Source organism: Myotis yumanensis, unplaced genomic scaffold (genome assembly GCF_028538775.1).
Source record: "Myotis yumanensis isolate MYYU_CA2020_CCGP unplaced genomic scaffold, mMyoYum1.0.hap1 SCAF_9, whole genome shotgun sequence".
NCBI lineage: Eukaryota > Metazoa > Chordata > Mammalia > Chiroptera > Vespertilionidae > Myotis > Myotis yumanensis.
Window position 1 is genome coordinate 37824939 of NW_027223760.1, and position 25182 is coordinate 37850120.

At 44.0% G+C, this 25182-nt stretch overlaps 1 protein-coding gene across 1 annotated transcript in view; it reads left to right on the forward strand.

The window, feature by feature from the left end:
* Positions 1 to 25182, forward strand: part of CNTNAP2 (contactin associated protein 2) — a 1802564-nt gene that overhangs the window by 1758023 nt on the left and 19359 nt on the right. Inside the window, exon 22 of the mRNA XM_070424092.1 lies at positions 18472 to 18711. Coding sequence (XP_070280193.1) covers positions 18472 to 18711 — 240 coding nt within the window. The remainder of the gene's footprint in view (positions 1 to 18471; positions 18712 to 25182) is intronic.

The window sequence follows — 25182 nt, forward strand, 5'->3', positions numbered from 1 at the left end:
GTGGAAGGTAACTCACTCAGCAAACAGCAGTGGGGGTTGGGGGCATCTAGTGCCAAGGAGAGGGGAGCTGTTGTGGGGGGGGGGGGGGGGGGCGGGCGCGGACTGTCTTTAACTCCCTGAGGGGTGCTCACATGCGGATGGAGACCTTGTGTGGGTTGACGGCTAGGTTAGAACTGCTGGGTTCTGGGGGCAGGTTTTCATTCAGGGAAAGGGGATGACCAGCCCACATCCTGTATCCTAGTATCAAGCCAGCTGTCACTACAGATATTTAAAGAGAAGCTAGGCAACCATGGGACCCAAGAGGGAAGCTGTAAGAGCTTGGCCAACTGGTCTTTGTTAACTAACTCTAACATTACCCGTTCATTCTCACTTCAGTGTCTTCGTTCCATTCCCACTGATTCTTTTTCTACCTGGTCTGACATCTGGGAAAATAACGCTGTGCATAATTGGCTTCCTCTGTATGAAAGTGCTTGATTCTACTGGGCTTGGAGGTGTGTGTTCTTGTTCAGTCCCTGACTCTTCCCATCCCCTTGGGCTATTTCCCCTTCTCCTTCATCCTGCCCTCTCTGTGGGACGGAGTTTGACACCTTTGCTCTTTGAGAGCCCTCTGAACTCTGCTATTATTCTCCACTGGGCATTGTGACTCCATGCATCTGTACATGGATTCCTTCACCTTTTACAGTGGTGGGTGTGCCCGAGCCTTCCCTAAATGACCTGAGTACAACCTGACCTCTCGGGAAAAAAATGGAAAGAACGACTGAAAAATGCAACGTGGATATGTTTTTCTAAGGCAGTTTCTCTTTCTCTTTTCAACACTTCTTTAGAACTCTAACAGTTTTCAAACAGAAATTCCATAGTTTCTTTTTAATTCCAGTTGGAAGATATGGTGGCTTGAACTAAATGATAATTCATGGAGATGGACAAAAATGGGCAGTTTCCCTGTGTACTTTGAAGGTACAGCAGACACTGCCTGCTGATGGATTTGATTCAGGGAAAGTGGGAGAAAGGCCCAAATTCTTAATTTGTGTGTTGACACTGAGGCTCCAAGAGATTAAGGTACTTTCTTTTCTAAGGCCACAGAGCCATTCATGGCAGGTCTTGGACTTTGATTCAGCTCTCTAATCTCGGAAAAAACAACTGCCCTTACTTCTCCTTCTTGCATAATTATGAGATTTGCATAAAAAGGGATAAGTGAGTATTAGCTCCTTGATATCGAGGCATTGATGTTTTGAGGCTGTATTTAGTAGACAGTGGGTAATATCCATCCAGCTAGTCAGTCAATTTGTGGTTCCTTTCAACCAGTCCTCTATTCTTTTGGAATCGATACACTGTCTCTGACAGTAGGTGTTTGTAACCACAAATGCACTTCAGCTAAATTCTTTTCAGAGGTTGTCCTATTTTCAGAAGCAACATTTCCTAGTGATGTCATGAACTATTAGAGGCACGGGGGGCAGCAGGGCAGGTCCATCTCTTGCTGGAGCTCTCGTCCCAGTAGCATGTTCTGCGTTGTTAGTAAACTGGCCTTAGGAAGCAAGCTGTCCTATAAAACCTCCCTGCGAGCAGCACATGCTGTAAATTCCCATCCTCATTCTTCAGCTGATTCGCCTGGTAATTCCGGAAGAGTCCTTTCACCTCTGAACTCTGATCGAGATGTCCCCAGCCCTTTTATAGATCCAAGAATTGGGGGGGAAAAAGTAACAAAACTAGAAATCTGTGGCTACTCTGTTCATTTATTCCCTAAATACTGAGTTCCCCACACATGCCGGATACTGGCCTATGGGAGGCAGCATGTGTGAGTGGCACCCTTGATCTTAGGCTTTTTCCTGAATCTCACACGACTAGTTAAGGTTTTGGCCTCCTCACCTACATCTCCCTTTGAATAGGCTCCCTTCTTTACCTTTCTCCAGAGCCCTATATCTCAGGCCATTGATCAGTTACCCTCAGAGCAGGACTGGCCAAATTCCAAGGGTAAACAAAGTTATCTCGAGGGATTATAACTCAACTTTGCTGAAATGTGGTCCAAAAACAGTACTGCTAATTGTGAAAGCAAATGCTAATAAAGGTCTCCAGGGAGAGCCCTGAGCACCTGCTCCAAGACCCCAAGGTCAGCAGGGCAGGCACCCAGCTATTGTTCGGGGGACCATTTTCAGGTCCTTTATGTAATTCGAGGTTCCCCTGCGAATGCCCCCTGAAGCGATCTGCTCAGAGAATGCCGTGGGTGGGAGATGGGAAGAAACAAAATGCAAGAGAGGAGCCAATCAGGATTTTATTAATGATACCACAAATACACTTTTGTATAGTCATGGATTCGTATTTGGTTATGCAAAACTTTGGATTCTGGAATGATTTATACCCCCTCAGACCCTGGAAATTAAGGCCAGCAGCAGCATCTGTAAAACACTCCCTTTTGTCTCTGAAGGAAGCTTAAAAGAAAAAAAAAAACCTTACAGTGGCAAAAACTCTCTGTGAATCAGCATCATCTGATAAGCTTTTAAGCACAAGGCTATATTGTTCTATAAATTTTCTTACACAAATGGCAGGACTATTAGACTCTCAAATAAAATTATTCTTAGAAGTTTTCCACCACGGTGAAAGTTATTTTAAGTAATTTTTCAGGGATGAATTTCACACAAACATGCAAACACACAAGTATCCAAAAGCAAAACAGGAACTTGTACAAACTTCCAACTTAAATGTTCCAATGGGAGAGGGGAGGGAGGAGAGGAGAGAGAGAGAAACATTGATGTGAGAGAGACACATCAATTGGTTGCCTCCCCCACACAGGCCAGGATTGAACCTGCAACCCAGGCACGTGCCCTTGACCGGAAATTGAACCCATGATCCTTTAGTGCGTGGGTTAGTGCTCAAACCACTGGACACACCAGCCAGGGCAATGTTCCAGTGTCTTGATTAGAACATTGCTGTATGTAGTTACATTGCTGTATCTATTTGGCAAAATCCATCAAAACTGCCCATACACTTAAAATAGGTGCACTTATTGTATACCAGTTAGATATGAGTAAGCTTGATTCAAAAAGTAAAAGGCAAACCAAAAACAATTTTATATTCCCTTAATATAGTTGATTCTGTCTCCAACTTCTGGTATTTTTATTTCCAAGGATTTTATTTTGAGTACGAGCAGAGTAAGCACAGCTATTGTCAAAAGTTTCCTGTATTAGAACTAAAGTTTAGCCAGGAAAGTAACTTTTAGCCCTAAATTTATGTTATTTTGAGATAAAACAAATGCACATCTCAAAATAACCAACTTGTGCAGCACACAGCTGGCTTGTACAACTTGAAAACTCAGATAAGCCCCAGAAATAAAAACTCAGTTTTGCAAGCCTTAGTGGGTGTCCAGGAGTAATCAAGGGGTCTATTATATGCTTTGATAAACTGAAAAAAATATGGTTTGAAGTCTGTCAACCAAATAGTAGCCTCCAATATTTTGAAGCAAATCTTAGTTCCAAGTATTTCTTTTCTGTCACATTTTTTTCTGGTTCCTTTTGATAACCAAGCCAATCTTTAGTTCTTTGAACTGCTTCCTTAGAAAATTCGTTGACATGCCAACTGTGGGCATTTAGACGCATTCCCGAAGCGGCCTTGGTGAATTAATTTGGGCGGCCCCTAGAGTGCTGGTCCCATCCAGGGCGCTGAGTGTGGAAGCAGAGCCTCCCAGAACTTCCGGTGACTAACTGCACCTTCCTCCACACCCAGCCCCGGGCTCCCGGTCCCAAAGCCTCGATTTGACTCTAGGACAGGGCAGGTGAGAGGTTTCCGAAGACGCCTCCCTTCCCTGGGAGAACTGCCCTTGACCATCTCTCCAAAGTCAGAAACACAAGTTCTGATCAAAGCCCAATTTTTTCCTATGTCCTTGGGCTCCCGTTCTCCCTGATGCCCCCAGAATCACCAGCGCCCCTGGAGGGTGAGAAATTCACATTCTCCGCTTGGACTGCCTGTGGATACACATAGGCAAGCTCCCAGCCTGGACTCTGCGGTGCCCCAGCTCCAGCCACCATGAGGGGCTCAGACCCCCTTGAGGTGGAGGAAAGGGGTGTCATTACTGACAAAACAAGCAAAACCTCAAAATCAGAAGAAAGCTGGGCCTTAAATGAGGTGTGTTTAAAGTAGTCAGCACCTCTGCAGGTACTGAAGGCGAGAAGTTTAGCAAGTGTAATTATTCTCCTGAGGATTAATAACGAGGACCCTGACTTAGAAAGAAAGAAAAAAGAAAACCCACTTTCCTTATTCACCAGCCCAGCTGCTCTTTGAGGACACTCATTGCCCTGATCCTCCAATAGTCCTTCCGTGTTAATAACAATCAGAGGTAATTACAAGTTTATTTCAATTGGCGGCTTTTTCTCTCTCCTATTCTAAGTGCTAATAGTTTGCCACGTTGACTTTATGTAGTAACTGTGATTGCATCTGGGCCCACCCAGGACTCTTCCTGTACTGAGAAGCCAGCCTGTTGTCTGTTTGTGTTTACAAAGTGCCCCGTTATTCAGGGATTCTAAATGAGGAGGTAGGATAAGGAATAAGCCTGGACAGAGTTCCCACTTGTGAACACTGACCACCATTTGGTGCTCCCTTGCGCCATAATCAGCATCGACTTATCTGGAGCCACATTACTTTTTCTACAGAAACATTTTACATAGTTTGAAAGCAAAGTGATAGACTGTACAGTGAGAGGGAACAGAACCCAGCAAAGGACTGTCTGTACCACTAAGGAGAGCCACGCCATGTGCCGCATCAGACATAAGTGAGCATTAGTTTCTGTCGCTATGGGAACTTCGGTTTCTGAGAATCAGGGACGGGCATCAGTAACCCTGGCTCAGCCATCGGTAAGTTACTTAACAGAACTAAGCCTTGGTTTCCTCATCTATCAATTGGAACTATTAATACCTACCACTCTTATTTCATTTTGAAGGGGTAGTTATGTGCATATGTGGCTACGTGCACACACAGCTTATAACGACATTGGCATTTTGTCAGTATACACACTTTAGCTTTAAAAAAATTTTTTTCTCATTTAAAACACAGCATTGATTTCCCTCAATGTGCACTTTTTACCATTTTACTTGACACATGACTTTTCCACTCACTCTTATAAAATCAGCCAGAAAGGATAGAAGTTAAAAGCATTGTGTCATATAAAAATGTACCATGTGTACACAGAGGGACCAAGCTTTCTTAGCCCTGAACTCACAGATAGTAACCCTCACTGAGAGTCCCCTCAGCAAAATGAATAACACACGGGAAGCTGTGGCTCCCTGCTGCTCATGTGCCAATGAGTGGGATCCAAGAGGTGACTATTTGGCCATTCAAACAATAGAGCCTGTGTTTGTTGCCTATTAAACAGTCAGTATCCTTCATTAGATTAACTTTCCTGACATTTATCAACATTTCTTCCTGTGTGCCAAAGATTGCAGGTGGAAAGCAGAGTTTAGGAGTGTGTTCATTTATAAATGAAGCCTTTTCAGATCACCACCTTTCTCCCCATCCCCTCTGCCATCCTGCCCCATCAGACCCTCACCCCCTCACTCAGGATGGCTGTTATTCTGTCTCCCCTGACTCCCCACTTTCTGTGTCTGTCTCCCTCAAATTGACCTCACACACACACACACACACACACACATCTCTCTGATTAAATTTTCCCATGCTCATAGATTTTATGTGTTTTAGCACAATTCTAAAAAGAGTCTTCAGAGGTGCCCCAATGCATCCAGTACAAACTAATCAGAAACTTGAGGCCCTGCACGTCCACCCCAGATGGCTTCCCAGCTTCTGGCGGCGCCCCGTGGGGCACTGTGCAGGTCCCACACATGCCCTGTTGGTTTCCTTGTTGTGGGACATACCCGTCCTTCCCTCTCCCTCCTCCTTCCTTTTCAAATTGTGTGCCCTGGGTCAGTGACCATTTCTGTGTCACTTCCCTCGGGCTTCCCTTGATCCTCTTTGCCCCAGTCCAGACCTCTTGCTCTCAGCCCTCAGTGTGCATCAGGGCCTTGGCTGATGTTTAATCTTGACAGTGAGATGCCTGCAGGGGATTGCACCTATTTCTCTCTGTCACACTGCCCAGCATGGGGCCTTTATCTAGAAAGTGTTCATAAATATTCCTGATTGTAACTAAACACTGTATCACATGTAGGAAGTGTGATTAAATGTATGCATATGGAATCGAAACAGTTGCTTTATAGTTGGTATGTGGATGTTTGTATGTAGAAGAGTCACAAGTAATCGGACAAGCAGGAAGCTGTATCATAGGAAAAAACATCTCGGTCACGACGTGTAGGACCCAGGTCCCAGGCACCCTGCTATGTGAGGAAGACAAGTTTCCTCTTTGAGAAGGAGCTTTCAGTCTCATAGGAGAGAAAAACCTTTGGTCACATAAACGTCACAAGTCCTGTGATGCCTGACTTCTCTGGGGAGACCAACAGGGTGCACCTGACTCAGTCCAGAGGTAGTTCAAGGTGGCTGGACCGCTGGAGGGTGGGAGTGGACCAGCACACCTGGAGGCTGGGCAGACAGGCAGGGTCGGAGCCTGGAGGGTCTTGTTGGTCATTTCCAGGAGCATGTTCTTTCCAGTAGAGGCAGCCATTGAAGGGAATGAGAGGACCCTCTGAGTTTCAGAAACATTCCTCAGAGGGCAAGATTAGAATGAAATGGGACAAAGAAAACAAGTGGCATGAGAACACAGACGTGACCAGAGGCAGGCTGAAGTGAAAACAGGAGGGAGGGGAGTATTTGAGAACTTAGGGGTTGAATGCCTGAGAGGAGACTGCTATTGGCTGATAGGGGGTGACTGGCCTGCCCCCTCCAACACTGGGAACCTGGCGATGTCTCATCCACTTGCTAGGGTGTCCAGACTGCACCTTGAGAAACCACAACTAGGGCTGTACACTTTTGTTTCAGTTTCTGGAAATAGAACCGGCCTCTCTTATAATATATGTCTAGGCGTCAGCTCTCTGATATTCTGCTTTCAATGATGAGGAATGCTTTATGGAAGAGCAGTTAAGATCAGGGTAGAGAAAGGGTTAAGATATTTATCTCCTCCTGGCCTGTTTCCTCTGTAAAATGAAAAGGAAGATAATAATAGCACCTATTTCACAGAGGAGCTACAAGAATTAAAGAGTGCAGTGCATGTAAATCGCTCAGCGCAGGGCATAAAGTACGTGCTCAAAATGTCAGCTCTGTTATTAGTGTGGTTTGCCTGTGTCAGCCTATTGGTGTGGAAGGAGGAATTCTCCCTACCGTTGCAACAGGGACAAAGCCTCCCTTCTGAAATGTAAACAGGGATGCCTCAATGTAGATGCACTTGCTGTGCTAAATTTGAAGACAGTGTTTTGTCTTGTTTGTTTGTTTGTTCATCCTCACCCAAGGATATTTTTTTCTATTGATATTTTTTAGAGAGTGGGAGGGAGGGAGGGGGAGAGAGAGAGAAACATGTATGTGAGAGAGACATATCGACTGATTTTCTCCCACATGCACCCCATCTGGGGCTGGGGATCGAACCTGCAACCCAGGTACGTGCCCTTGACCTAGAATAGAGCCTGAGACTGACACTCTAACCACTGAGAAACATAAGCCAGGGCTGTTTTATCTTTTTGTTGGAAGATCTGGAAATTCCAATTTTCTATCAAGAGTGACTTGTATGTGACATCCGTTCTTTATGTGTGTTCTATTCATACCTATGTGTTTGCCGAAGTGCTAAGGTTTGGGGGAATGTCATCTGTGGGTTACTAAAGGTCATGGCCCCGCCATTTCCCTCCAGTCTTAACGTGCCCAGTCCCAGGCCTCTATGGCCTACCTGTTCTTCCAGCATTCCGGCTGTGTGCAGGCTGCGGGGCCACAGAGCTGCCTCACCCCATCTAGCAGACAGGCAGGCTGTCTCACCAGGAGGACCCTTCATGCTCACATGCCAAAATGAATGCAGAGCTGCTAACAGGAAGCTTGAAAGTCAATCCATCTCCACCTGGCCAAGCAGGACCCACCCTCACTCCAGCCCCTAGTTTCAACCTTTAAGGGAAAGCCAGGACACACATGCAGGTGTTTCCTTCGGACCTTTGCAGTTACTGTTCCTCGGGCCTCGAATGCTTGTGCCCTAGATGAGCATGTGGCCTCCCTGAAATTGATTCAGAACTCAAATGTAATCTCAGCAGTAGCCTTCCCTGATTGTGGTGTCTAAAATAATATATCTCTCTCACTCTAGCCCAGGGGTCCTCAAACTTTTTAAACATGGGGCTAGTTCACTGTCCCTCAGACCATTGGAGGGCCGGACTATAGTTTTAAAAAAAACTATGAACAAATTCCTATGCACACTGCACATACCCTATTTTGAAGTAAAAAAACAAAACGGGAACAAATACAATATTTGTATTTGCATGTGGCCCACGGGCCGTAGTTTGAGGACCCCTGCTCTAGCCCTTCCCTGCTTTAATTTTCTTAGTGAAATATCATTTTAGAGCAATAGGCTTTCTGTAAGGAAAGGTATAATGTTTTGCTTATTGTTAAGGTAGTGTTTTTAGCTCACTCTAATGAAGTAGGCTTTTCGGCTTTCACGTATTCATTCATTAATTCACACAACAACTAATATTACTGCCAAGCATATTGTCAGAATACACAATATTATATAAGATTAAATTATAATCCTTAAAGGAAGGAACTCTTTTTCAATACTGAATTCCCATCACTTAGCATACAATACTTAATAAATCCATGAATGAATGAATGATTCCATGAAAAAGTTGATCTGTGTAAGACTTTCATCTCAATCTTGCTATAAAATGAAAAGCACATTTTTCCCCAAGAAATTTTGCCCAAAACCAAACATTGAGAAGAAGTTGTACAAACAGTAGATAGCATCATGGCTAAAGAAATGTCATCTTCTGAAGAAGATGACTCTTTTTTTAAAAATTGTTCACAAGTTTTCAAATGCTGGTGGAGCACAATCTGACTTTCAGGAAGGAGAGGACATCAAGGGGTTTGTGATTTCGAGTTACTCTTGCAGGAAGGAGGCCAGGTTATCCAGTACAGGGGCCTGGCTTCTACTCTGCCTTTATAAGACAGAGGCAAAGAAAGGTGGAGTCAGACCCTATTCAAAAAAGGCAAAATCCAGTGCTATTGGGCAGCTGTCTCCATGGCAAAATAAAATAACGTTCCCAGTCAAGCCCCAAGCCATCAAGAAAAGTCACCCCATGTCTTGAGGTTCAGTAGCCACAGACCTTAAGGCCCCAATCATTTAGAGACCCATGAACATGTGTCAACGTCTTTTAAAACCAGAAGGAAAAGAATGGATATTTCGGTAGAAGAAATGTATTAATATATTAACATCTTCATCTTTACACCAACACAGTCCAAAATATCATGCTTGTTTGCTGTGGAGGAAAGGGCCCTCGAAGGCAAAAGTGGGGCCTGTGAAAGTCAGAGTGTGGCCTCCTGTTGGGTCTCCTGAAGAAAGCCTTCTAGATGGATATTGAGTGAGAAACACCGAAATGTGCTCATGCCAAGAGATTGAAATCCTCAGTTATCCAGGAAAACACCTTTTCCAGGCAGATTCATTTCCCCACAATGCCTAGGATTCACAGTAACATATTTTACAAGAGAGATTAACGCTGTTGCCCCATAAAATATTTTAAGCGCCGGTACTCTCCGAAACAAAGCACGCAGCAGGACACCACGAGAAAATGACTACCAGCTCATTCTCGAAACTGCATTTTCTCCAAGGGCTGCCGCCACTGTAATTTGCACCTTCTGAAGTGGAGATTGACGTGCGGTGGACATGTACAGGCAGCTAGAAGGGTAGAGATAATAACAGGACTAGAGAGCGTGCCCAGCTGCGAAAATAAGCATTCAGCCAGCACAGTCGGAGCTGAAAATGAAGGTCCCCGCACAGTATTGCCCAAAGAGTCCCTTGTCCTTTATGAAAAGGAAAGTGAAAATCCACAGACCTCTAAACCTGATCCAAGCCATACAAACCACTGGGTGTAGGTGACTTACAGACAGATGCAGGTGCAGTGGTGGGATCAGCTTTGCTCTCTTTTTCTTCTGTGCTTTGGATAGGTTCACCCTGGTGCCATCGGGAGGAGTACTTAACAATTCACAGGGGATAGATCTTTGTTAATGTGGATTTTCTGAAAGTCGGGGTAGTAAACATTTGCAGTTCCTTCGACTCTGTCAGGCGACGTAGTTTCAGGCATGGTGGTCGTCGCTGTACGCACCCTGGTTTATCATTGATGCCTCGTCCCAAAGGCTCTGTCCCGAGCTGAACACCTGTCTGGGCTCATTCTGACCTTTAGAGACAGTCTCAGAAACCACCTCTCCGAGGTTAGAATTTAGACTCCATCCTTCCCTTGACTCAACCACATCTCACTGTGAACTCCTAACTCGCTTACAATTAAAATACCCTAGTCCTAACTGGGCTGGAGTATTTAGGGAAGACAGGGAAGAGGGTGCATACTGTTATGAGGTGTGTTCTACACAACTTGATATTGAAGGTGATTTGAGGGATGGGAGGAGGTGGGTGGTATTTTCAATTATAGAAATTCAGTATTTATTTCTCCTAAATTTTTCTAGTTAGGTCTAGGCTATCATTTCAACCTCTCAAAGTCCCTTTGGCTCATGACCCTTTCATCAAATGTATAACCACCCCTTTCTACAAAATGCCATATGACACGCTGATCAATGTGCCGCCACTGTCCTTATCCAAATTAGTAAATAAATGTCAGCTGGAACCATACCACTAAAATTCTCCCCTGAAGCTAATTTTCACTCTGATCGAATTCCACCCACAGTTCATCTCATTATAAGTCTACCTTTAACATATTATTCTTACTATCGTGAGCCCAAAAATGTCGTGAGAAACTTAATAAAATGCTTTGCTGTAATGTAGATAGCCTCTGTCCCTTCCCCCAACCTAGTAGGCTGTTGCCCTCCAATCTGAAAATAATGAGTTGGTTTTAGAGGTAGAGCAGAGGAAGGGGGGTGTGGGAAGAAACACACTTGTATACCGCAGGCCTACCCATCCACATTCCTTTGTAGCATCTGGCAGGTATAATTGTAATGTTCAAATTCATGTGATGATCCGCTCCAGTTTCTAGATTAGCCTCAAAGCATTTACACTTTGCTTTCTGAACACCATTCTATACGTACGAGCCCCATTCTTTCTTATGTTAATTATGTAACATGGAGAGCAAATCGAGGGGACCCCCAGCACATGCTCTGGCAGCAGTCCCCTCTCCCTGTGAGCCTGACAGGTCTCATCGCCCTGGGAAAACCATTTGGCTCAACCCCAACTTCAGCCACCCAGGCCCTGATGCATTCACGTTTACCTCTCATGCAATCGTAGTCCTCGAAGAATTTTTTTCTCTTGGGTAAAACAGCTATAGAGGCCTCCTGGGGCAGGAATTACAGTACAAGCAAGAACAAAGGAAGGAAACAACTTTTTACTTTGCTGAATCATTCCAATTGACATTATCTGGAAATGCCAACATTTGTTAACACACTTTTCCTAGCCTGCCCTGCATTATGCTGCCCTTGCTGTGTATGAGGTCAGCACCCTCTCTGCACCTTTCCCTGATGCCCCCTTTCCTCTGCTCCCCATGGAGCAGGCTGAAATAACAGGGGCTGGACTGGGCTGGAATTTTCTTCAATGGTTTGGAGAGGAATTAGGGAAAAAACTTAAAAACTTTAACTCACTCACCTTGTGGTATTTACTACAATTTAATAGGACTTTCCAAAGTCTAAAAAAAAGTCACCCCAATACATTTAAAAAGTTTTAGCAGAAGCAGGGCATACAGAGAAAAAAATGATTCTTCTGTACTACATTTCAGTTTAGTCATTTTGTACATAGGACTTAGGTCATTTTCTACTTCTGCTTCAAGTTCAAATGCAAAAGTTGAATAAAACTCAGTAGGAAGAGGTTCGTTCACATCAAGTTCATGGAAAACTCAACCATCCATTAGTGCCCCGTTCTCCAACAGCAAATAGCTGGGACACGTAGCTTATATTTACAAAAACTCTGAGAGATAAACCCAGACCTACATTTCTAACAAAGTAATCCAGTGCCCAGCTCTGTGGGGAGACTGACAGCTAAGTCCGTTTTTCCGAAAGGTCTTGTTACTTTCAGAGTCTGTATTCTTAGCCCTGAAAAGTCACACCATGTCCCAGGCTGCAGAAATGGGCACCAGGCATTTTGTCTTATGACTGACCACTGGGAGCATTCAGGAAAAAATGGAGAATATGTCTTCAGATGTGTGTTTCTGAATGATGCCAAATGCGTTTTGGAAGCATCCGAGGGGCCATATCTTCCCCTTTTTTATTGTAAGCACAATTGAATTATATTCACCAGCAACCATAATAAGTCTGCAGTTTTCAGACTAGATTTTAGGGACAAGAATGACAATTTCAATCTATGTATGTAGCCCCCAATAGTTCAGAGACTGGAATAAATTTATGCAAAGAAAAATGTAATACTTTATGTTGTCGCAAAATAGTGTAATAGACTAGCATCTTCACATGACGACACTTTTTTTATTTCAAATAACATCTTTTCTTATTTTTTCCATCACCATTTATTCCCTCTCTGCCCTCTTCCACTTCCACACATCCCCTCCCCACCACCACCATCCCCTCACAACATCACCACACTGTTATCCATGTCCATGAGTCCTCTCTCTCTCCCTCTTTTCTTTTTTGCTCAATCCCTTCACCCACTCCCCAACACCCCAGAGACATTTCTTCTCATTGCTGTTTCTGAAAAATCCAGCTTTATCAATTATTAGAAACTATTCCCAGAGACAATGTGGGAGGAGAAGGAGATCCTGCTTCTGCCAGCAGATCCCATGTTTGTAACTGAGTTAGTGAATGTCAAAGGTCAAGAGCTATTGAAGTGACACCTGCATAATTTAGTCCCACCTTCCTCTGTAAGAGAGAAAAGCATAGAATGAATACAATGAAATTTCACACACACACCCCAGAAAAGAATAGTGATAGAAAACTCTAAAAAATGGAAAACATAACTAAATTCAGCTGATGAATAGATACCATGTGCCTGGTAGTGTGGGGAGCCGGCACGGCCATGGCATACTCATACCAGCTCAGCCTGGTTCAGTGACCCTGAGTGGGGGCGATGAAAGGCTTAGAAAAGACAGGCAAGAATGAAAGCTGGGTCTTGGTGAGACGCTGCCCCTTGATGGACCTCGCCAGCTCTCACAACCCTTTATTTTATAGCAGATGCCACAAGGCAAAGTAGGGAAGTGACCAAGATGTTTACAACATTCCCGTGGGTTTCAGTCCTACTCAACTACATGCACCTGAACTTTATCACTCAGGCACGTGGGGCCATGTGTTTGGACCACAGGCTCAAGCTTACAACTATAGCTGTTGGCTATAATTGTGCTGGGAAGGCTCTGCCCTCCAGCTGGGACTTGCACGTGGCAATGAGAGGACTGTGCCCTCTCCTCAGTCCAAGGCTTGAACCTATCCAAAACACTGTCGCCGCGCCCCATATGGTAGCACATGGGTTACACAAGAAGAACATACAGATGAATTTAAATAATCTCAAAGGAAAAGGAGAAATGTCTTCGGAGGAGTCGGCATCTAAATGTTTGCTGAGGATGTGCTCATCCATGTCCCCAGGCCTGGAGCCCAGTCCTGTCCTTGGCGGAGCCGGGAGATGGCTTTATTCTCCCCGAGTTTCTTATTATTTCGGGTGCCCTTTTCTCTCTACATTTTCCTGCACTCCTGCCTGTCACTTGCTATCCAACAGCTGAATAAGAATGAGTGGAGAGCCTGCTAATGCATCGCAAATGTAATTGCTGCGTGCTCCTTAGAGTATTGTCAGGAGCATTTCGTTTTAAGGTTTCACCAGGAATCATGTCAGTATTTGAAGTGGGCTATTTTCTATAACCCACATCACTATGATTCTCAGACATTAAAGCACTAATTACAGCTTGAGAATTTCATTTCAGTAGTGATTGTACTGCATCTCTAAAATATGCATTCTTGAGAGCAGGTTTTGTCCAAGTGACGCCTGGGCCCAGACATCTCCATGCAGAAAGTAATTGTTTATAAGAAATCATATTTTAATACTTGATTTCAGAATGAGACCAGCCCAGTGAATTAGCATAATTAACATGTAATAAGCTCAAATGCACTGAATTGATAGCCTCAGGATCATTTGTTAGATTTCTTAAAAGTTTGGATCTTTATTCCAGACAAGCACTTGAAGAACTTGCTGGTGCTTTAATGATGCTGGCGAACTCTAACCTCAGTTCATGGCATTTCTGAACACCATATTGTCGGCTCAGTCACCAAAGAAACATGGTCTTAGAGCCGTCTCTAACGGCCATTAATTATTTTTAAGCCTCACTAGACCTGGATGGTGCTGCTAAATGGTTAGAGCATCAGTCAGGCACCAAAGGGTCTTGGGTTTGATTCCTGGTCAAGGACGTCTACCTGGGTTGCAAGTTGATCCTCAGCCCCAGTCAGAGGAACGTGTGGTAAACAGCCAATCCAAGTGTCTGCTCACATCGAGGTCTCTGTCTCTCCCTCTTCTTCTCTCTCCCCCTCTCTTTCTCTCTCCTCCCTCCCTCCCTTCCTCTATTTGTAAAAATCAATGAAAAAAACATCCTGGGGGAGGATCAGCAACAACAACAAAAAAGGCTCCCTATGCCATTTCTATGAAGAGTCCCTGACTATGAATGCCAAAAATTCAAGTAAATATGAAAACAATATAATCCAGTCCATTTTTTCAGACAGAACTTGAGAATAATACAAAACATTTTCTGCTTTTTTATATGAAATATAAACATTTATTCTTTTTAAAATATATTTTTATTGATTTCAGAGAGGAGGGGAGAAGGAGAGAGATAGAAATATCAATGATGCCTCCTGCACTCCCCCTACTGGGGATCAAACTCACAACGTGGGTATGTGCCCTTGTCCGGAATCGAACCTGGGACCCTTCAGTTCACAGTTCTATCCACTGAGCCAAACCAGCCAGGGCTAAACATTTATTCTTTGGCAAAACCTTAATGTCTCTGAGCCTCAGTTTCCCCTTCCGTGCAATGGGGATAAACCTGTGTAGCTCAGAGAGTTGTTAGGAGACTTAATGAAATAATGCACAAAAGTGCTAACCCAGTACCTCACGTGTGTACCAACTGTGGTTTATAAGAAACTCTTGATATTCTTAGTATCACGTGGCCAAGAGTTGGAACCATCAGGACAGAAGAACCAAGAGTGTTGATTGCAATGCTGCCCCCACCCCAGGGTCTTTAGAGGCACATCAACCAGCTTTCAGGTTTGGAAATGCTGTTTCTGCTCTTCTGGGCATCAGAACCCTGCTATTTGTGACACAGTCACCCTCAGGAAAGGAACAACAGTTGGAAAAAATGGTGATTTTTTCCCCCACAACAAAAAGAAAACACAGAGTGGCAAAAGCTAAAGAAGATAGTGAGCAGAGTTAAGTGCCCCTAAGAGAATGGAAAAGTGTTCTAGCAGCCCAGCCCCCAGCCTTTGCTCACTTAGCTGACATTTCCACCAGTGCTCACAGCCCCAACCCGCCTGGGTACACTGCTCCTTCCCACCACTCCTCTGGTCACAGATTCACCATCAGAACCCCCTTCCTGGGCTCCCCTCTCTCCACCTTGTCTGTTATCCCCCCTGGGTGTCCTCTCAGGGGGAGACACTCAGGGGAGGACAGCTCTTTAAGAAGTGGGCACCCCCCCTTAAATAGGGAACCCTCAGATACATACGGCTTTGAAGCTGTTCCTTTTCTATGGTGCGATTGGGAAGCCTGACCTACGTAATGTTTAGAGGACTGTGTCAGGGACCGTACGAAATGGAGCCAGAGTCTGAAGGTCTCCACCCAAATCACTGGCAGAGGAAACAGAACCAAAATTGATTCACTGCAGATTAAATAAGGCCAAGAAGATGCTGGTGACAAACAAAACAGGCACTGTCCACATCCATGCATAACCCTGCCTCCGCCCAGCGGAGTCCCTTCTTAGCCCAGGGAGTTCTCGGGGTCCTGTGGGCTAATGAGATCGCTTGCTCAGAGCAAGTGCTACGCTGCCACTACAGTTCCCTTTCTAATAAGTTCCCATCACAGCCCTCTGCAGCTGAAACATCTTTGAGTTTCGTACAGAAATGCACACATCTTAACGTGACATTCAAGGCCCTTCCCAGTCTGGTCTAAGCTCTGACCCCATCAGACTCACATGGGTCCCAGACCTCATAACAAACTCAATCTGCAGTTCTCTTTCAGCCTCAAAACCTGGTTCTCCAACAGGTAACAAGCAGTGAGGATGCGGGAAATTCAGTGGGAATGTGGAATGGTGCAGCCACTGTGGAAAACAGGATTTTCTAAGATTAAAAATAGAACTGCTATGACCCAGCAATCCCACTTCTGAGCATATACCCAAAAGAATTGAAATCGGGATCTCAAAGGAACATCTGCACTCCCTTGATCATTGCAGCATCATTCAGAAAATGCTATACCAAAAACATGGAAACACCTAAACTTTCAGCCACAGATGAATGGACAAAAAATATATGTAGTATACACACACACACACACACACACACACACACACACGTGCATGTGCGCTTAAGCTGTGGAATGTTATGCAGCCTTTTAAAAGGAAGGAAATCCTGCCATTTGCTACAACATGGATGAACTTGGAGGACATTATGTTAAGTAAATAAGCCAGACACAGGAGAACAAATACTACATGATCCCATGAATATCAGGAAACTAAATTAGTCAAATTCATAGAAACAGAGCAGAATGGTGTTTACCAGAGGCTGGGGGGAAGGGAATTGGGAGTTGTTGCTCAAAGAGTCAATATTTTCAAATAAGAGGAGTAAGTCCTAGAGATCTGCTCTGAGCAGAGTGCCCAGAATTAACAATACTGTACACAATAGTATGTTTAAAACTTTAAGAGGGTGAAAACCATGTCAACCCTTGTTCTGGTGTGACCTCTCCTGGTGCTCTCCAGGACCCCACACAGACCTGCTCCCCTGGTTTTGCATGGGCTCTGATCATTTTACCAAACATGTGGTCAGTTTCTGAGCTCAGGGAATCATAGTGATTGAGAGACTCGGGGTCAGTCAGCCTGGCCTCAGCAGCCGAGGGATCTTAACCATGAGCCTCAGTTTCCTCAGACATTCCATAGGGATGATGGTATTCCCTTCCCCACAGGCTTGTTCTGGGGATTAAATGTCTAATTCACATAAAGCACCCAGCAACATTTTAAGGCTTCAGTGAATGAACTCTTGTTATTATACAGCGTGTGTTCAGTTGTGTTAGTGAGTTGTTTGTATGCTTGTTTTCCCAGCTAGGTTGTGAACAGCTTAGGGTAAATCTTTATATGTGTCTCTGTCTTCCTGCTACTACTACTTGAAGTCAATACCTGTGATCAGATGAATTGAATTCACAGTCAATACCTGTGATCAGATTAATTGAATTGAATTGAACTGAACTGAGCTGAGGTCCCACCGGACGGCAGGAGCTACTAGCCCAGGATTCTTTTACCTGGAGCTCTACTCCAGGGCTGGACAGGCTGAAAAGAGCTCTCTATTTATGTCTGAGAAGCAGCTGATGGAGTCGGGGGTGTTCCCAGTTTCCAACCACTGAGTGGCCATTTGTCCTGGTGCCTCAACCATAGGTGAAAACAGATAGGAGGTGGTGATTCTTAAATGCCTATGTATGTTTGAGATTGAGTTGGGAAAGTGTCATGACTTCCAAATATCCCTCAGATTCCAGGTGGGATTCTGTAAACCTCAGAATTTTAAAAATATTTTTATTGATTGGTTTTAGAGGGGGAAGGGAGAGAGAGAGAGAGAGAGAGAGAGAGAGAGAGAGAGAGATTGATTGATTTGTGGTTCCACCCATTCATGCACTCACCAGTTGATTTCCTGTACGTGCCTCAACCAAGGATCGAACCTGTAACCATGGCACATGGGGACAACACTCTAACCAACTGGGCTACCAAGCCAAGGCTAAACCTCAGAATTTTAAGGGGATTGAATTCTGAAGAAAGGGAATGCCCAATTTCTAAATAATAAGAAAGAGGTATAGAAGAGGTACAGGAGAGCTGGACCTGGGGCTTGTTCAATATTTCAATATCCATAAGAGAGTCATTGAAACATCAGGAAGAAAAATCAATCAGAACCAAGTGAGTGTTGTTAGTTTCAGCAATATCTCAAGTATCTGGAAGGTAACTATGAATGTATTTTATTTTAACAAATAGTCATTCTCCTCACCCTACCAAGTTCTCTAGTAACACCGAAGATTATTTTAAAGTCAAGTCTCTAGCCCTAAGCCTTATCAAGCCATTAGGATTTCATCTAAAAGAATATAACATTCTGAAATCTAAGAGTAAGATTTAGACCAAAGCATTCAAAGATGAGTGTGTTCTACAGCTGGAAGACAGTGAGTAGAATAAGATTTTTACGTTCTCTTTCTTTTTCTTTTAGAAACAGGGAAGATTGACCAAGAGATTCACAAGTACAACACCCCAGGATTCACTGGGTGCCTCTCCAGAGTTCAGTTCAACCAGATCGCCCCTCTCAAGGCGGCCTTGAGGCAAACCAACGCCTCAGCGCACGTCCACATCCAGGGCGAGCTTGTGGAGTCCAACTGCGGGGCCTCCCCGCTCACCCTCTCACCCATGTCGTCTGCCACCGACCCCTGGCACTTAGACCACCTGGATTCAGGTAAAGTCTAAAGCAGCGTTAGACAGATTGCTTTATTTCTTTAAACCTCAGTTTCTTCGCCTGTAAAATGGGGTTAATAACAGCACCTCGCTGGTAATGTCGTTGGAGGATTAAGAGCAAAGGAATGTGTGAGTGGGTACATGAGTTCTTAGCACAGAGCTGAGCACATATCAAGTGTCACAAGTGTCACAAGTTCCCACCATCATTCTTGCTCAGTGCGAGAAGTGAACAAGCCAATGCCTGCACTGCTGGCTGCAACGGGACTGCTGAGTGATCTGATCAAATCACTCCCTCACATTTGCCTTTGTGACTTTCTGATTTGCAGCCCCTTAGTCCAAGTTCTAAGCTCAGAAGGAAAAATTTAAAGCGATACAGGGATTTCATCACCAATACTGAGTTTATATGAATAGCCTTCTAGCTTTTTAAGTGATAGGTTTAGGCTTCCAAAGCTCAGTGGATTGAGTCCCACTTCTGTAGTTGATAAGTACTTCGAATGCACAGGGCTAAAATGAAAGGATGTAGCTGTTGCCTGCAAAACTAACTGGATGCAAATTCAAGGTTCTCATAACAGGGGCTGGTGGGGAGCCTTCTCGCTCTACCCAAACTAACCTTGGGCAACTCAGCTCACTTCTGTAAGCCTCTGCTTTGTCACCAGAGGCTTGGAGATTTGGAGGTCTCTAAGTGATCTCCAAATCTAACGTTCAGGGGTCTCCAAAGCAACGTATGATGCTAAAGACAGGAATAGGATGAGGAGGGGGGCAAGGTGGCATAAGTGCCCTCACCAGCAGGGCATACAGGGGCAGGTATTCCAAACTTATTCCTCAGTTTCCCCATATCTCAAGTGGAAATACTAAGACTAACACATAGAATTATATTTGAGATTATGTATTTAAAGCACTTAGTGCAGTTATAGACATGTAGCAAGCTTCACTAAAGTTTAGCTGCAATACTATTACCAATGTGGTCATTATTACGTTAGACACAGTTTTCTATGAGGCTTGGATGTCTACTAAAGACTTCCCAGTCCTCCCCCACCCTAATGTCTAATTCATAACCATTCCTAGTGTAAGCGTGACACGTTTGATTGCTTTTGTGTATTCCAGTCCCGCGCACCATGTGTCTCAGCTTTAAGCGCAGCTCTCACTGTGGTCCTTGCCAGGATTTGTGCTGCAAAGCTTTGTGAAGCTTCCACAGAAGCCCAAATTGCCCCGTTGTCAGAATAGCCAGTTTACAGACGAATTGTTCCTCATACATGGATTCCCATAACACAGTGAGGGGTGCTGTGTGCCAAGGGTGCATCTGAAGAATTCCCTTCCGTGAATGTCGCTAGGATCGCTCAGTGGATTGGTTTCCTTGTGGGCTGGAATGGCAGGAAGCATTCCTAATGCTGAGAGAAGAAAAACAGGAATGAAAATACGAGATGAGAAAAGACAGATGTCAGGGCTACTGAGGAACAGACTTTCCAGATAAATTCCTCCAAATGCCAGAGTGGATGGAGATAGCACAGGAACTTTGAGACACACAGGTGCTTAAGCCGTTCCAGGTACTCCCTGCATGAGGCCCTGAGCACGTGTGGTCTAAGCCGGCTGCCAATAAATTAGTTTCAAAAACATCTAGATGCTACTTTGGGCCAATACAAGCTCATAGTCATTCTGTCTTAATTAGCAAATGACTTGCATTGTGGACTGTGAGGTACAGTTGTGGGAACCAAACAGTTTGGATTCATTTGGGGTTTTTTCAAAATCATGATTTCTGCATGACAATTTTATTCTTTTGATTGATATAATGAACAAGTATATAGGGAACACTTCTGTTATTATTCAGTGTTCAAATCAAATTTCTGCACCCCAGGTATTATGGTTGGCCAGTACTATAGACCATAAGGTCAATTTGCAGAAAAATCCACTTGTACTTGGGCAGAGGTCTTACCTGGTGTTAATCAGTTGCTGTATCGATCTCATCACCATAATTTATCCCATAATTGGAATTCCCAATTAATTTCCATAATTATGAAAATGTATATGAAGAAATATGAACTTAATTGGAAGGACAGAAAACAAGCTTCTGAAGTCTTGTTTAGATAATATGATTTTATTCTTTTCCTTTAGGTGAATAGGAATATGAGAGAGAATGGGAGGCAGGCGCTGGACATGGGGACAGAGAAAAACAGAGACAGAAAGGACGGTCACTGACTTAGTATCAGGGAGGAAAACTTTTCCTCTACCCTCTTATGTCCAGTAATTAGAGGCCTGCAGATTAAACTGATAAAAGACATTAACAGAAGAAAAACGTTTATAGATGTGCAAGCTTATAAAAGGGTTAGCTTAATAAATGGTTAAAGGCTTATATACCTTACTCAATGGGGAACAGGGAGAGAGGAGAAGAACAAATGGGTTCCTACAAGAACAGAAGAGAGAGAAGCAAGTTTGTGATCATGCTTGTTTATGCAGGTGGGAGTGGTCTTTCTGTCTTCTTTAAACCATAAAACTCCCCTAGGGAGGGGATTTATGGTAGTTTTACTCTTGGTCTCCTTCCAAAGGGGAGTAAAAGCCACTCAGAAGGGGGAATTTATGGCAGCCTCATTTCCCTGAAGTTTCTACGTTTAATCAGATAACAGAAACTCCAAAAAAAATCTCTTTCTGCAGCTGTTGAATTGCAAATGTCCTCAGTTTAAACTAATCTTTATATCAACTCTGGGGTTCTAAGTGTGCCCCCACATCAGCAAGTGCACCCTAGTCTCTGTGAGCCTCAGTTCAGCATTCAGGATTCTGATTGGAGGGTTTTGCTTTCTTCAGATAATCTTCCTGTGAGAGTAGAATAAGAATCCTCGCTGTCAGATAGTCAGAAACAAAGCAAGAGTATATAAACAAAATGCTGTTGCTGGCTGTAAATCATGTCTTTCTTAAATCTGTGAGGTATAGGACAGAGAGAGGACAAGGCTGAGGGCTGATCAGTCCTGGTTTGATTAAAGGACATTTGAGTACATCATTGCATCTGGTGCCTTGGAAAGGGTGGTCCTCAACCAGAAGTTGAGGAGCATTTGGAATCTCGTTAGAAATGCAGAATCTCAAGCCCTCACCCAAGACCCACTGTGTCGGCATCTACATTTTATCAAGATTCCCAGGTGACTTACCATGTACACATTCAAGTTAGAAAGCACTCACCTAGTTCAGTGGTCCTCAATCTCAGATGCACTTTCAAAGTACCTGGGGAGCTTTCCAAAACCCCAGTATCCAGCCTACACCCCTGACCAGTGAAATCTGATGCCCTGGGGGTGAGATGCAGGTGTCCATCTATGTGAGACCTCTCCCGAGGGGAGAGGGGGTTCCAATGTGTAGCCAAGATTGAGGATCACTCTCCAAACAAGAGAGAAGCTTACTAATAGCCCCTTGGTGAGCCCTTTTAAATAAGGTTACCAAAAGAAAAGGAAATTAATACCCAAATAATGCACCAACAACAAAAACAGTTTATGAAAAGCAACGAAGCCTTTAGATGGGGAAGTCTCAAATTGAAAAGCTGTAGCAATAAGCTTGCAAAAGGTTGGACTCCTCTGACCATCTTCTAAGGAAGCTCATGGAGACACAGAAGTTCTCTTCTAAACTTGAGGGCAGCCAATTGGCTTCTTGAAACTGGAAAAGCAGACTTCAAACAACCCAACAAGAATTCCACAGTTTGGGGCCGAACTCTGGCTCTCATGAAAGGGTGTCATTATAGAAGTTGTTGACCCCAGGAAGGAACCGCAGTTTAAGGAAGATGTCCAAATATTATTCAGTTTATTGAATCAACTGCAAACGTAATTTGAAAGGATATTGGTGGTGGGGGGGGGGGGGGGGGGGCGGGGGAAATGCTACTTAACATGAAGATGTGGCCCTGCCGGTGTTGCTCAGTTGGTTGAGCTCCAGTTCGATTTCTGGTCAGAGCACATGCCCAGGTTGTGTTTGGTCCCCGGTCAGGGTGTGAATAGAAGGCAATGAATCGCTGTTTCTCTTTCACATCCATGTTTCTCTCTCTCTCTCTCCCAAACCAATAAAAACATTTTTTTAAATGAAGTATGTGCATCTTCAAAAATAATGCACACCCCTGGCTGTGAAGATGGCCTCAGTATTGAAGGGATGTCAGTGATAAGCCAAAACTACTCACTTCACACCCTCACCAGGGTATGTGCTTTGCAGAGACCTGGAGATTAGAATTCAAGACATCCACCCCTAGGTCTCGCGTTCTTTGTGCTCCCTGACATTTCTCTTACTTAGATGATATCAGATGGTAAAAACTGAAAATATATTCTAAGTTATGCTGGCTTCGTGTAATAAGATCCTTTCTCTCTTCTATGGCACTGCTGGCTGAGTTATTCATTACCTCTCTGACGCTTTGTGGACTCTGTCAGTATTTTCCAAAGCAAAAGACACGTGTAGTTGGCAGGTTGAGGTGTTTTATCACATTCCCAGGGAGGAAGTCTGACTCCTGCAGTGCAGCCTGGTGCCTTTGATAGGGGGTCACCAGGTCACTGTGGAAAGAAAATAGACATGGCATTGCATAACAGTGTGAAGTCACTTCCTGTTTATTTCTCTTTCAGCCCCTCAAATTTTGTCAAAGAGAAAGTCTCCGATTGGTTCTGACATGCCCTTAACACCCCTCCCCCTTGCTGTTAACCTTCATTAAAGAGAGAACAGGCTTCTGTTTAGAGCCCTGACAGAATAAATAGAATCACTCAGTAGGTTTAAAAAGTTGTATCAGTGTATTTATTTAAATTAGAAATTGGATCAATTTAGTGACAGTAAGTAAATAAATAATCATTGGATTTTGCATGGGTAATGGCAAAAAAAATGTGAAGGCGGTTCCCACGTGATTGGAGTGTGGAAGGCCCTGGGCAGTGTGACAGGACCAGGGATGTAAGCACAGGGAGTAAGAGTGCATTTTTATAGGGGAAAACAGTAAACAAAATAGCATTAATTTGATTTACATCAATTCTGCTCTATTAGGAACATCCAGTCGCTGTCTTTTCTGCCTGGTTTTCCCCCATTGATAGGAGGTGCTGCCTGTTTCTAAAGCACATTAGAAACATTAGGGTCCTGAGGAATATTTTTAGAACAATAGTTACAAGGGAGAAAAAACACACCAGCCCTGAGTTCTGGTGCATTAAAGGTCGCAGAGCAGCGGGAAATTGCTGGGACCCGCCTCTCGATCTCGGGCTCTGTTCTTTCTCTTGGTCGAATCCAGGAATCTTCTTTCCTTGAAACAGCAAGGATTTCCCAGCAGGAGTATAACCATGGGCAGCAGGGCACATTCTGAAGAAAAAAAAAATACATCCACGAGTCGGATGCTGTAAATTTCTGCACTAAGAACCAACTCCAAACTGTACAGCACGGGGGCATTCCTAGTATGCCTTGAGGTGTTTTATCACATTCATGATACTTGATACAGAATACATCAGACCAAAGGCCACACAGATCCTAGGACCTTCTATAAAATATCATACCATAGACAGAGCACTCTAAGATGTAAGGTTCACTCCCTAAGGTATCTTCTGTTTATAAAGAGTATAACTAGTTATAAAGATTTATAAAGGACTTCTAGTGCATAATATTCTCAGCACAGGTATGTGACGGTGCCCATACCTCTGTTAATTTACAAGTGTACCATGTGTGCCCCAGAAGGCCCCAGAGAATCGGCCTCAGCTGGGTGCTGGCAGTTGAACAGCCTCCACTGTAACCTTGACTTCCCTGCCTCCCACCCTAAAGCTAACCTGCATCTGACAATGAGGGACTCTTGACCAAGAACTCTCAATGGGTGGGACATGGAAAACCCAGGAGCACTGAGCAGAGTGGAAAAACAGTTAACCACAGCCCCATTCTCCTCCTGCCCAGACCAAGGGTCAAGGTAGTCAGGAAGCCGGAAGGATCCAAACCCAGACTTGTCCAGGGGATTCACTCAGGTTCACAGAGCTATTGAAAAACCAGCCCTCTTAGGAATGTGTTCTCCCACATAAATTGGGAGCTCGATGGAATCTGGTACCAGGGCTCACTCAAGGTAACAACCTCACCCAGTTAGATTCCAGAGCACAGTCTGCCAACTACTTCAAACTGAGAAATGAGGCTTGAACTCAACACAGCACTTGACCCCTGGGAATGTGAGTTTGACTTCTAAAGGCACCCCTCCCCTACCTCTAAGGTCATGATTTTTAATGACTTGATTTCTTACCTATATTCCAAATTTCCTTTCCACCATCTGAAGATAAAATACTTTTATATCTTCATATGCAAAAGAGTTATGAATATGATGAACATTTAAAACTGAATATATTTATTCAGTTTCCTTCATAATTACAAGCTGGTAGGTGGTTTTCTTTACCACCTGCAGGCACTTAAAATAATCTTTCCAGCTTTTATACTGACATCTTAATTATTTCTGAGCAGTTAGTTCCCTTTTTGCATCCTTATGCTAAGATTACATGATTAATGCGTTCAATCCCTG